General features: G+C 40.0%; 1 protein-coding gene across 3 annotated transcripts in view; it reads left to right on the top strand.

Annotated features, from left to right (window-relative positions):
* Positions 1–14,459, top strand: part of cdan1 (codanin 1) — a 116,768-nt gene that overhangs the window by 30,980 nt on the left and 71,329 nt on the right. For all 3 annotated transcript variants that reach the window (XR_006312867.1, XM_043698388.1, XM_043698387.1), the window contains exons 5-10: positions 2,356–2,431; positions 3,841–3,961; positions 5,243–5,352; positions 9,599–9,688; positions 10,850–10,925; positions 11,744–11,949. Coding sequence is in view for 2 of the 3 variants with exons in the window: in XM_043698388.1 (XP_043554323.1) it covers positions 2,356–2,431; positions 3,841–3,961; positions 5,243–5,352; positions 9,599–9,688; positions 10,850–10,925; positions 11,744–11,949 (679 nt within the window). In the remaining variant the exon portion in view is untranslated. The remainder of the gene's footprint in view (positions 1–2,355; positions 2,432–3,840; positions 3,962–5,242; positions 5,353–9,598; positions 9,689–10,849; positions 10,926–11,743; positions 11,950–14,459) is intronic.

Genomic DNA, 14,459 nt, shown 5'->3' with positions numbered 1-14,459 from the left:
GAGGACACAGCTTAAAAATACGGGGTAGACCATTTAAGACAGAGATGAGGAGAAACTTCTTCACCCAGAGAGTGGTGGCTGTGTGGAATGCTCTGCCCCAGAGGGCAGTGGAGGCCCAGTCTCTGGATTCATTTAAGAAAGAGTTGGATAGAGCTCTTAAGGATAGTGGAATCAAGGGTTATGGAGATAAGGCAGGAACAGGATACTGATTAAGGATGATGAGCCATGATCCTATTGAATGGTGGTGCAGGCTCGAAGGGCAGAATGGCCTACTCCTGCACCTATTGTCTACTGCTGTGGTAGTTCAAAGCATGCACTTAGCATTTGGGGTTTGTTGCAAGGAATTTATTGGTGACTTCCCATATTTCCAATTCCTTGGCCAAAGATCTTGCTCAGTAACTTTTGTTCATTGGGGTCCCAAGATGGAGGGTGGTCGGTATTTGGGTAAGTGAGGTCTCGCATGAGTGATTTCAACCAGCTTATGGATTTTAGTCAGTTGATAAATCTGTGGAGGGAAGTGATGTTTGTGAGGACAGGTAGGCAAGGCTGGAATTGGAGCAGAAGTTATTGTCGAGTAGTCAGCAAGATGTATGTGAGATGATCTTTGCTAGACAGGTACACAGTGCACACATAGTATGATAGAGCAAGTGCTGAGGTCCAGATTTTTGTGGCACAGCATCGCATGCAGATCGAGCAAGTTTTGCCGGTAGATTGTTTGTTTCTGGTTTGATCTTTGCCGCATTTTTATTCTTTCTGGAAAGATAAATCTAGAGTGTATCTAGAGTTCATCCCAAGTATGTTAGAAACAAAAACAGAAATTGCTGGAGAAACCTGGCAGGTCAGGCAGCATCTACGGAGACAAAACAGTGTCACCATTTCAAGTCCAGTGACTCTTCTTCAGAATTCTGTATGTTGGGTTGAAATCATGGTTCAATCTCTGATCATCAATATAGATAATTCTTTTTTGGCGCAGGTGTTTTGGAGATAGGTAACAGTGGATATGGTTTTAAATGGATTCATTGTGAGATGCCATATACTGCAGTAGTCTGTGAACATTTTCATTATGGTTCTGATCCAGGATGCAGAAGGATGGAGCTTGGGTCATACGACAGATATCAGCAGAGATGAATGTGCGGAATGTGGTTGTTGACATATCTTTGTATATTTGTCAGTTACAAAGTGAAGATACTTGTACAATCACTCAAGATTCACACCAAATACAAGGTGTATGGTACAAGCAATACAAATTAATGGAAAGCTGGTACTTGAGTTTATATTGCATCTTTTACGATCTCCGGATGCCCCAAAAGCACTTTGTACTTAATGGAAAGGTTTTTGAAAAATGACTGGTGTAATGTAGGCAGCCAGGCTGCAGATAGCAAAGTTCCACAAGCAACAACATGTTAGTGACTTGCCAAGGACAACTAGGGATGGACAACAAATGCTGTGCCCATACAGCCATACCCATTTTTATCGTGAGTGCATTAAAAACAAAATCCATGGAACAGTTAAATAGAATGGACAACAGTGGGAATTGAAAGCCAGATGAAAGGGAGTATAAAACCAGAATTACAGAACCATTCTTTCCAAAAGTCCTGTACTTGTATCAAATAGGAGGCAGGAGCTGGGAGCAAGATCAGAGTAGTCGGACTTCACCCTTTTCTGAAGGAAATGCATTTGCCTGCATAAACTAATTACATTTTATCATAAGCTATTGAAGTCTTTTGAAGAGACATAATTCTCTTTTTTTATACTGATAAAGTACAATCAGAAGTAGGCTGTTCCATCCTCTGAGCATGTCTACAATTGAGATAAATTGTGGTTGATTTTCAGTGTCCAAAATAGATGAGGGCAAGGTTTTTGGTTCAAGTCTCACTTTAGAGAGCCGAGCATATAATTCAGGCTGACAGCCCAGTGTAATACTGAAGGAGTGCTATATTGCTGGAGGTATCTTTTATTTTTGGATCGATGTTAAAATCAGTGTCCTTCTCCCATTTGGATAAATGTAAAGGTTCCTCCATGTGAAGAAGAGCAGGAGAGCTCTCCCCTATGCTATGGCCAACATTTTTTCAAATAAATAATGAAATGGAGATGGTTGGAACTTAATGTGTGCAAATTGAATATTGTTTTGTCAACATACAACATTTGGCTATAACGCACAGTGGGATGCCTTGAAATGGAAAGGTGCTGGTCAAGGTCTGTGTCAGGTAATTTTGCCAGTTCTGTCTGTGGTGTAAAGTCAAGTTTTTAAGAAGAGCCTGGAGAAGATTAGATTGTAAAAATTGCAAGTACTTTTCTCACCTCAGCTGCATTCTTATAATTTATACCTAAATATAAAATTAATTTATTTTATAGATGTGGAAAGGCAATATTTCAGAAGTGTGCATAATTGCACTTACTTTGCTGTCAGAGTTCTAGAAACACAGTTCACGTGAGTTGTTTCCCTGCTTTGAAATTGCGTACTTTATAAAATGTGGGTGTAATGACAGTGCAAGTGCATAAGATTTCTCTTTGGCTACATCTACTGTGGTAATTTTTAAACAACTTCAAACAATACAGCACAGAAATAGGCCCTTCAGCCCACGATGCTGTGCTGAACTTAACACTAAATTAGACTAAAGCTTTCTGCCTGCAATTGTCCATATCCTTCCATTCCTTATTAATGTGTTTATCTAAAAACCCCTTGAATTCCTCTATCATATCTGCCCCCACCACTGCCCTGACAGCATGTTCCATCACCTACCACTCTCTGTGTAAAAAAAAACTTGCCTGACACATTTCCTTTGAACTTCCCCCTTTTGCCTTAAATGCAAACCCTCTACTATTAGACAAGTCAATTCTGTGGAAAAGATTCTGAGTATCAACTCCATCATAATTTTATAAATTTCTATCAGGTGTCCCCTCAGCCTGTGTCGCTACAGAGAAAACAACCCTAGTTTGTCCAGACTCTCCTTATAGCTCTTATCCTCCATTCCAGGCAGCATCTTGGTAAACCTCAACTGCACCCTCTTCAAAGAGACCAGAATTGAATGAAATACTCTTAAGAGCGGTCGAACTAAAGTTTTATAAAGCTACAACATCATTTCCTAACTCTTGTACTCGGTGCATGGTCAGTGTTTTTTTGTAGTAATGGGCTAGCAAGGGAGGGAAGTAAAACTTCTACTGTTCATTATTATAAATGTGCACATTGATGTCTGAGGACAGTGAAATGTAGAAGTTGAAGAGTGCAATGGGTAGGCTGTGAACATGTGTAATGTCTCTCACTGCTCCCTCTCTGTCTTGTCCTGTTATGCTCTGTCTCTAATACCTTGCTCATTGTTCCTTTTGTCGTGTTCTGCAACCTTTCTCACTGATCCCTTACTCAGACTGACTGTTATCCTCTCTCACTCCAGATCCTCTTGGTCTTGTTTTATTATCTTCCCTTACTGCTCACACTCAGTTTCATTCTGTTATCGTTGGACATAGCTCCCTCTCAGTATCGCTGTGTTACCATATTATAACTCCCTCTCACCCTTGCTCTGTTATCCTTGCTCACTGCTCCCCTTAGCCTAATTTTAAAAAAAAAGTCTTCTCACTGCTTTCTCTCTGTCTCACTCTTTGTTCATTGCTCACTCTCGGTCTCGCTTTTACTTTCTCTCATTGCTTCCTCTTTAACCTTGTTCTGTTATCTTTGCTAACTGCTCTCTCTTTGACTCGCACTGCTATCTGCCATTTAATGCTGTCGAGGTATATACTTCATGGTCGTTACATTGATGGCTTAAGTTGTGAGAAGATGTTTTTAATTTAAGATGGCAAATGTATTTGATTGAATAATATGGAGATTTGTTTAATCCTTTGTAGGATAATTTCTTACTTAGATAAGGGGACTATAAGACTTCTTGGTGAGAATGACCGACTTGGTACATTCTCTGCTTCATTGCGTGATCGGTTGACCCGTGCCAACGAGGCCAGTGCTGCACAGGTGAGAACACAATACTGCTGTTGTATATTAGGTCGTGGTTATCTGATTTCATTTTTTTCTCACATGTTGCATTTGTCATTTGTGGATCCATCATGATCTCGATGAAGTAATATGAAATTTAAATGCAATTGCATTAATAGATTGTAAACCTTGTCTATTCAACCAGGCTTTTAAATATAATCTATTGTATAATTCTTGTGTATCTGTACTCTACTCCAGTGGTTGTATGTTCTCCCTGAAGTGTAGTGCCCAGCACTAAGTGCAGTTACCCCAAATTGTCTCTAACCAAGTTCTGTTCAGCTGTGGCATCACTTGCATGTTTTTGAGTGCAATCCAACCTTCCATTCTCCTTTCATCAATTACCTGCTCCTGAATCCCATTGCCATACATTTGTACAACATGTCTTTTCTCTGGTTTGAGGTCACATCAGAGTATGGTTGAAAACTTACCCTTCATTTGGCTTGTATTTGGTTATCTGAGTGCCAGACCATTGACCTGACAGAACTTCACAAAATTTTGCTGTCATCATGGAGTACTTACTCAACTGCTTTCACAGTCTAACACTATGGTGGAGCTACTTATATGACCTTTCAGGTTTTCCTCTGAACCTTCTAAAAGCCATAATTATGGCTTTAAAGTGTGCCACTAATAGTGAAGGTACACCAGAGGGTGAGTACTGCTGCCTCCCAGCACCAGAGACCAGAGTTCAATTCTAGCCTTGATTGCCAGTGTGAAGTTTCTACGTTCTCCCTGTGTCTGTATAAGTTTCCAGACAGTGTTCAGTTTCCTCTCTCAGTCCAAAAATATGCAGGTTAAGTGGACTGAGCATGCTAAATTGCCCCATTGTGTCCAGGGAGGTGTAGGCTCACTGGATTAGCCATGATAAATGTGAGGTTACAGGGAAAGGGTGGGGGTGTGGACCTGGCTGTGATGCTCTTCGAAGGGTTGGTGCTGACTTAATGGGCCAAATGACCTCTTTCTGCCCTGTAAGTATTCTATGATTCTGTGCTTCCATAATGTTATGAAATGCTGACTACAGTGGTTGGGAAAAATGAGTGGATTCTGTTGCATATTTGAGTCACGGGTTGCACCTCCAGTGATATGCAGTGCTCAGCTTGAATGTGTGCATCTTATTGTTAACATGTGTAATGATTCTTCGTGGAAATATTAATTTATGAAAGTCTACCTTGTAGATTTTGATATCCTTCCTACAATGTGGTTGAGTTTTTGTCTTAACTACAAAAGGAGCACTATTTCAGGGTTGAACTGTTTATTTTCCAGGTATCACTGGCTCTCCCTTCAGTCATACAGTCTGTTCCATTTGAACCGGAAACTGACAATCGGTCGAATTTTACTAGTGACAAAGCCTTTCAGAGTTTCAAGAAGCAAAGGTAGGAAGCATTATTTTGTTAAAGCAAAGCTGGAAACAGAAGCAGGCCATGCTGTTTTTGTCTGCTTTACATTCAGTTACATTGTGACTGCGCAGAAGGGATAAATATCTGTAAGCCAACTTTCATTCTCAATGATGCGCCAATATTATTCACAACTACTTCATATCCCAAAGTGCTTTCCAACCATTCAATTACTTGTGCGATCTTGTAAGAAATACTGCATCCGGTTTCGTCCCAATAAAAGCAATATGATACTGACTGGAGTATTTAGTTTAGTGATGTCATTTGAGGGATGAATATGTGGACACTAGAGTTCCTCGTCATCATCCTCTTCCACTTTTCTTCAAAATTATGCCGTGAGATCTTTTACCTCTAATTATGAAAAAGTCAGGACCTTAATTTAGCAGCTCCTCCAAAGACTGTACCACTCACTATTTTACTTCTGAATTGAGGTATAAGTTAGATTCTTACACTCAAGTTTCTGGAATGTTTTTGAACCCCACAACTTTCTAACATGGAGGTGAAACCAACTTGTGGGTTTAAAACAAAATGTAAAAAATAGCTATAGCTACTGAGTGACTGTGCAAGTATTTCCCAATGTAATTTCACAATGTTGTCCATGGAGCAGCCCCTCTTCTATCATGTTCAATCATTTTAGCTGCATTAGGTGTGAACTTGGAATTTTAATTCTTACATGCAAAGTTAACATCAGTGACATTGTTGCCCATCCCTAATTGCCTTTAAGAGTGCATGATACTTTCGCTACACACTGACTTCTTCATACAAATTTCCCACCTATGAAAATGTCGCTTGTAATTCCATGCACTTTTATTTTGCATGTGATTTTGTGTGAAACCTTTTAGAATTCCTACGGGAGACCCTTGGTAATTATATGTAAAGGTAATGCCTTTAATGTCAAAAACTCTTTGAATGGATGGAAGTACAAAAAGGTCTTTGTTAACCCAGCAGGGCTGTCAATTCATCGTGAATTATCAAGTCCATAATTAAACTTAACTTTTGTATGGTAATGTTTTTCAATTGTCGAGTCGAATTGTGAATCTAATGGAGTTTTGGAGGACACAGATGATTTTAATAAGATCACGTATGACTTGGCCAGAGTGGATTTGGAGCAGATACTTTCAGGTAAAACTGTCCCAGAGATGTGGGATGCAACATATTTCAATAAAGAAAAAGGGTGGGAACAGCCACAGCCTGTTAAATCTGGATATCAAGTGATATACAGTAGCAGATAAAGAGAAAAAGCAAGAATCGAGATGACAGCAAGCAGCTGTTCCCCTACAGGAGAAGAGAATGTGCAAGAGGAAACTTAAAATGGGAGATTGCCGGATCTGAAAGGATACTGACAGGTAAAATAAAGGAACATCTGAAGTTATTTTGCATCTATGTTAAGACTTAAATGATATCCAGGAAATGAGTAGTTCCCATTAAGGACTACAGTGGTAATTTGTGCATGGAGAACAGGACGTAGGTAGGGTTCTTATGAGTACTTTGTGTCAGTGTACACTGGTAAGAGGGATGGCATGGGTATAGAAATTTGGGAGAAGGTCTATCATATACTTATAAAAATATAGCGAGGAGTTTCTGAGTAGTCTGGCAGGCTTAAAAGGAGGTAAATCTCCAGGTCCGAATGAAAATATTCCAGATTATTGAATGGGGCAATAGAGGAAATAGCAAATTTTCAGTTCACTTTAACCACAGGAGGGATCCTGTAGGACAGCCAATGTAGTACTGTTATTCAGGAAAGGAGTAAAGATTAAACCAGGAAACTGCAGTTTAGCCTTGATAATGGGGAAACTGTTGGAAGCAATTCTGAGGGACAAAATTGAGCTGCATTTCGAGAGGTATGGATTAATCAAGAACAGTCAGAATTTTTTTTTAAGGGGAAGTCATGTTTGATTAACTTGATTGAATTGTTTGAAGAAGTGACCAGGTGTGTTGATGTAGTCTACATGGACCTCAGCAAGGCTTTTAATCTGGTCCCACATGGGAAACAAATAGCAAAGGTAAGAGCCCATGGGATTTAAGGAAATTTGGTGCAACTGGCTGAGTGACAGGAAGCAGAGGGTGATGGATGATGGATTTTTTGTGACTTGAAGTCTGTGTCCAGTGGTGATCCACAGAAGTCAGTGTTGGAGCCCCTGCTGTTTGTGTTCTATATAAATGATTTAAACTTGAATGTAGGAAGGTTGATCAGTAAGTTTGCAGATGATACAAAAATTGTTGAGTGGTAAATAGTGAGGAGAATAGCTTTAGATTGAAAGAGGATGTTGATGAGCTGGTCAGAGGCAAATAGATTCAATCCAGAAGAAATCCAAAACTACAGGTTTAAGGTGAAAGGGGAAAGATATAAAAGGGACCTAAGGAGCAACCTTTTCACCAGGAAGCTGGTGGGTGTATAGAATGAGCTGCCAGAGGAAGTGGTGGAGGCTGGAACAATTACAACATTTATACTTATGTAGATGGGTATATAAATGGGAAGGTTTGGAGGGGCATAGGACAAATGCTGGCAAATGGGAGTAGATTTATAAAGGATATCTAATCAGCATGGGCGAGTTGTTTCGAAGGGTCTGTTTCTGTCCTGTTTATATCTATGACTGTATGGGCAGTGATGCGATTAGATTAGATTAGATTACTTACAGTGTGGAAATAGCCCCTTCGGCCCAACAAGTCCACACCGACCCTCCAGAGAGCAACCCACCCAGACCCATTCTCCTACATTTACCCTTTCACCTAACACTACGAGCAATTTATCATGGCCAATTCACCTAACCTGCACATGTCCTGCACATGTTTTGGACTGTGGGAGGAAACCGGAGCACCCGGAGGAAACCCACACAGACATGGGGAGAATGTGCAAACTCCACACAGACGGTTGCCTGAGGTGGGAAATGAACCCAGGTCTCTGGCGCTGTGAGGCAGCAGTGCTAACCACTGTGCCACCCCATGGGCAAGGCAAATAACGTGTGGAATGTATGATGAATGTTAGGTCCCTGGGAAGCACACAGGATCTGAGGGAATTTGGTGTGCATGTCCACTGGTCCTTTAAGGTATCAGGATATGTGGATAAACTGGTTAAGGTAATACATGACATACTTGCCTTTCATAGCCGAGGCATATAATTTAAGAACAGGGAGGTTACGCTGAAATTATATAAAACTGGTTAGACCACAGGTGGACTATTATGTTCAGTTCTGAAATCCACATGTAAGGCAGGTATGATAGCATTGAGGAGATTTACTTCAATATTTTCTGGGCTGAAGAATTTGTTATGAAGCTGGATTGGATAAACTGTTTTCCTTCGAGCATAGGAGCTTGAGAGAGACATGATTGAGATGTATAAAATTATGGGGGCATGGATAGGGTAGACGGAAAGAAAATTTCCCTTCGTGGAAGGATCAGTGGGCATACATTTAAGGTAAGGGAAAGAAGGTTTAGAGGAAATGTGAGGAAAATCTTTTTCTTACCCAGAGGGGGTGATGGGAATCTGCAACTCATTGTCTGTGAGGGTGGTAGAGGCAGAAACCCTCCTAATATTTAAGAAGTATTTAGATGTGCTGTTGCGATGCCAAGGCATACAAGGCTACAGGTCAAGTGCTGGAAAATGGAATTAAAATAGTTTTTGATTGATGCATGCCTGAAAGGCCTTTCTCTCTGCTGTAGATCTCTAACTTGTAGCAGGGATATTTCTAACTTATCCACAACAAGCCATTGTTTGTTTAGAAAGGTTAAAATTAATCCAGTCAGTGTTACAAGATGGTTAATATTTCCACAGGTTGCTTTCTTGAAATAAAGAGCTGTAAAAGGACATAATTTATAAAGGTATAAAGCTCCTTTGTCAGCTACCTGACGAGCTTGTACTTCCAATTAAACCTGTTGGACTATAACTTGATGTTTGATTTTCAAACTTCATCTTGTACGAATGGAAACAAATTACATTTTTCAACTACTATTCACTAATACATTTCTCCTGGACTCCCTGTTGTACTTGTTAGTGATAAGTAGAACATTTCTGCTTTCATCCTGTAATATCACTTCCTAATTTTGAAGTCTTCTAGGTCGCTCTTCAGAATCAGCTTCATAATCAAGGCTTAATTTTACAATGATGTTTTTGTACTATTTCTGTACACTTTTATGTTTAATCGAAGTATAGAAATAATGCATTAAGATACAATGGTCCTTCAATGGATATATGATTTAAGAGCATTATCTCTTAACTGTCTTTTAGGGATGTCTTTTATGAATTGCTGCGTGAGTGGGAGGACAAGCATGCAAATCCCAGTTGGGAATTCGAGAAAGCTCTGGGTCTGCGAATCAGGTACGACAGAATATTGCCATTTGGGTTGGAGTGGGGATCAGTCATCTGGAAACAGTTGGCATACACCCAGGGTGGTAGGTGGGCGAAGGATTGAGCAAATTAATTTATTTGTAAGACTGGTTTGGGTGTGTAGCTTTGACAAAAGAAAATCAGTATTAAATATTTCTTTGTGTAGTTCTGGTATGATGCATTTTCTAGCTGATCTGAGGACAGTGTTAAATTGGTAGATTCAGAGCAGATTTGGTAGCTGTAAACTGGACATTCATAAGGTGAAGTGGATTATTGGGAGCAGCAGACTGTATTCAACCACAACTGAGCGCTTGAAGTATACCTCATGCAAGCTTTATTGTAAAGCATAGGGATCAACACTGATTCAATGGGGAGTGCAGGAGTGCATGCTAGAGCCAGCACCCACCTAAATATGCAGTGCATACCTTGTGGAATCATTATCAAATGCAACAGTTCTGCCACATTCAAGAATGTATAGTGGTAGACAATTAAACAACTTTCTGGAGGAAGAAAAGGCTGTGCAAGCATCTCCATCCTCCGTGATGAGAGAACCCAGCACATCAGTTTAAGGGATATGGCTGAGGCATTTGCATCTGTCTTTTGTCAGCTATGGAATCCCTACAGTACGGAAAGAGATCAATTGGCCCACTGAATCTTCATCAACCCTCTAAAGAGCAGTGGTAATAAATTTTCAGATCAACATTCAAGAAGCTGTTTACTGAAAGAAATAGTTTATGTTGGAATTAGTCAATGTGAACTTACCTCACAGCTCTCTTCACTTCAGCATGAACGTATGTACCCAGTTAATGCAATTGATTCACATAACCCAAACTCTCGATGCTTTTCCCAGTAATTTTTTGTACCAAATTTGTGATAACCTCATGATGCATCTGCAAATCACTCCAAGAAGAAAACAAATACTGATCCTTCGAGCTTTGAGAAGCGAGTTGTTTAGAATTAAGTGGAGAATCCAGGCAGAAAGGTGACTAAGCAGGCGATTGTATAAGATTGTAAGAAATAGGCACAGGATTAGGCGATTTGATTCCTGAAATTTGCTCTGCTATTCAGTAAGGTCCTGTCTGATCTGATGTTGAGCTTAACTCCACTCCTATCAAATCCCTCTTCTGAATGTTTTCAACTTTTTTGTTCTAGGAATATGATGGTGAATCTAAGCACAGCTTGTAACCATAATCACTTTGCAAGGCTGTTTCAGAAACAGTTGGTAAGGGTGAGTACGTCGTTTATGTTTACAGCACCCTTAATTATTCTCAGATCTGTCAAAAAGTGATGCAGAAGCTTAGGTAATTTTCCTGAATAAGTACTTTGTTTTCTTAGTACTAAGGATATCTAAAGGAAAGCAGAATGGCAATCCTTTCATATAATTTGTATCTGAGATTCTGTAGCTGAAAGGTAAGATGAAATTCAGTACAGTATTTTCAGATTTAATTGTTGTACTCAATGTAACTTAAATGTCTGACTTTTGAAAACAATTATATCGAAAAGATATTCACCTGCTGAAGTTTTGTGAAATGACTTAAAGTTGGTTACTACAGAAAAAAGAGCTGTTTATTGTCACATCTAATGGCATAAAGAATGGCATAATTTCAGCACAGAAAGGTTACTTAGCTCAGTTTGTCACCTCACCATATCAGCAAATCATTTATTCCTTTCTCCCTTCTGTTTATCTCATTTCTCCTTAAAGAATCATTGTTAATTCACCTCAGCCACTCCATGTTTCACTTGCTTACCACTTTCTGGGCAGGCAAGATTTTCCTGAACTCCATCTTGGATTTATAAATGACTGCCTTATGTTGATGACACTAAGTAAATGACAGAAACAGGGATACCATGGATTTGTACCCGCATTCTGCTAAATTTGATCTCAGTGCATTTGAGTTAGAGAGGATCATGTACTTTCTTCAAGTACAACTGTTTACCACATTAAGGTTTTTGCAAAACAATTTAGTCTTTGGAACTGTTGAGTTTTATTTTAATTCAGATATACACATCTAGATTTATCAAAAATCCTTCATATTACTCTGATAGATGTATAAGGGTGCAGCTGGAGCAGTTGCAGGCAGTGAACATCCTGACCAAGATGTGCTGGATATGTTTGGGACAGACAACCTAACCAAACTGAAGCGGTTGCAGGAACGCTTTGTTGTGCCTCAAAGTATTGGGGGGCCGTGTCCCCCTCCAACTTTCTCTGGATGCCAGCTGTTCTTCAAGGACTTCCTTGTCTGTGCGGGAAGGTTGGTTCTCATTTATCTTTATTAGCTTCTGCTCTGGGAATAGAAATTCATTGTGTTCAGTTCTTTGTATAATATTATGCTGAACTCAGCTTCACTACCTCATGTGGTAAAGCAATCCGTAAATTAAAATTCTGCATTTAAGGAATGAACAATCTCATAAACTCTTCCATTCTACTGTTAATTCTCTGATTTGTGATTAATTCCTCTGTACTTGGTACCTTTAACATAATGAAATGTTCCTAAGGGACGTGAGCAAGACTCTGGCCGTTAGGTGATGTAACCAAAAGATTTGTAAAAGTGGTATGTTTGAAGATGTCTTGGTTAGATGGGCCAATGGGCCATAGACTGGCAGCATGAGTTTAATTTAGGTAAATATGAGGTGCTCAATTTGCAAAGGCAAATCAGAGCAGGACTTGTACACTTAATGGTAAGATCCTGGGAGGATTGCTGAACAGAGACCTTGGAGTGCAGGCTCATAGTTTCTTGAAAGTGAAGTCCTTAGTTGACAGGATAGTGAAGAAGGCATTTGGTATGCTTTCCTTTATTGGTCAATGCATTGAATATAGGAGACGGGTGGTCATGTTGCGCTGTACATGACTTTGGTTAGGCCGCTATTGTAATACTGTGTTCAGTTCTCGTCTCTATGCTATAGGATGTTGTGAAACTTGAAAGGGTTCAGAAACAATGTACAAGGATATTGTCAGGGTTAAAGGGTTTGAGCAATAGGGAGAGGCTGAATAGGCTGGGGCTATTTTCCCTGGAGCGTTGGAAGCTGAGGGGTGCCCTAGTAGAGGATAATAAAATCATGAGGGGCATGGACAGGATGAATAGCCAAAACTAGAGGGCATAGATTTGAGGTGAGCGGGGAAAGATTTATGGAATGAGCTGTCAAAGAAAGTGGTAGAGGCTGGTAGAATTACAACATCTAAAAGGCATCTGGATGGGTATATGAATTTGAAGGGTTTGGAGGGATATGGGCCAAATGCTGGCAAATGGGACTAGATTTATTTATGATATCAGGTTGGCATTGACAAGTTGGACAGAATATCCTGTTTCCCTGCTGTACAGCTCTATGACTCTAAGTATCTTAAAGGAAAAAAACAGTATGGAGTCTCAAATATGAGTAGGGAGGACATTTTGCAGTTCGCTGCCTGTGGATCTGCTATGTGCGGTGCTTGTGACCATACTTCTGGAAGGATGTTAATGCATGGAAGCAGTTCAGAGAAGGTTTACTCAATCAATATGTGGAAGGAGTAGATTGCCTTAGGAGGGAAAAACTAGTCAGGCTAGGTCTGTATTCTTTGGTGTTTCAAAGAAACATTGGTAACTTAGAGTTATAGAGATGTACAGCACGGAAACACACTCTTCGGTCCAATTTGTCCATACTGACCAGATAACCTAATTTAGTCCTATTGTCCAGCACTTGGCCCATATCCCTCTAAACCCTTCCTATTTATATACCCATCCAGATGCCTTTTAAATGCTGCAGTTGTAGCAGCCTCCACCACTTCCTCTGACAGCTCATTCCATACATGTACCACCCTCTGCATGAAAAGGTTTCCCCTTGGGTCCCTTTTTATATCTTTCCCCTCTCACCCTAAACCTATGCCCTCTAGTTCTGGACTCCCCCAAACCAGGAAAAATACCTTGTCTTTTTTTTACCCTAGTCATGCCCCTCATGATTTTATAAACCTCTATAAGGTCACCCCTCAGCCTTCGATGCTCCAGGGAAAACAGTCCCAGCCTGACTTAATTAAAACGTAAGATTCTGAGGGAACTTAACCAGGTGGATGTGGAAAAGATGTTTCTTGTGGGAAAATCTAGAACTAGGGATCATAGTTTAAAAGTAAGAGGTTGCCCATTTAAAACAAAGACGAGGAAACATTTTTTCCTCTGGGGTTTGAGAGTCTTTGGCATTCCATTTCTCAAAAGACAGTTGATGCAGAATCTTTAAATATTTTCAAGTAAATAGATTCTTGATTATTCGGATATTCAGGATGGTAGAGGTGAGGTTAAAATCAGATCAGCCGTGATCTTATCCGTGACGAAAATAGACTGGAAGCAGAGCCTAGTGGGGAAGACAGTAGAGCAAAAATGGCAGGAGTTTATGGGTATAATTGAGGATACTGTACAGATGTTCATCCCCAAGAAAAGAACGATTATCTGGGGAGGGATTAGACAGCCATGGCTGACAAAGGAAGTCAGGAAATGTATTAAAGAAAAAGAGAGATCCTATAAAGTGGCCAAGAGCACTGGGAAATCAGAAGATTGGGAAGGCCATAAAAACAAACAGAGGATAACAAAGAGAGAAATAAAGAAGGAGAGGATCAAATATGAAGGTAGAGTAGCCAGTATTATTAGAAATGATAGTAAAAGTTTCTTCCAATACATAAGAAATAAATGACAGGCAAAAGTAGACATTGGCCCACTTCAAACTGATGCTAGTGATGGGAGATATGGAAATAGCTGGAGAACTTAATAAGTACTTTGCATCAGTCTTCACAGTGGAA

Source organism: Chiloscyllium plagiosum, chromosome 10, assembly GCF_004010195.1.
Source record: "Chiloscyllium plagiosum isolate BGI_BamShark_2017 chromosome 10, ASM401019v2, whole genome shotgun sequence".
Classification (NCBI taxonomy): domain Eukaryota; kingdom Metazoa; phylum Chordata; class Chondrichthyes; order Orectolobiformes; family Hemiscylliidae; genus Chiloscyllium; species Chiloscyllium plagiosum.
Note: the sequence above shows the minus strand (reverse complement) of the source record. Positions and strands in the feature narration are given on the sequence as shown.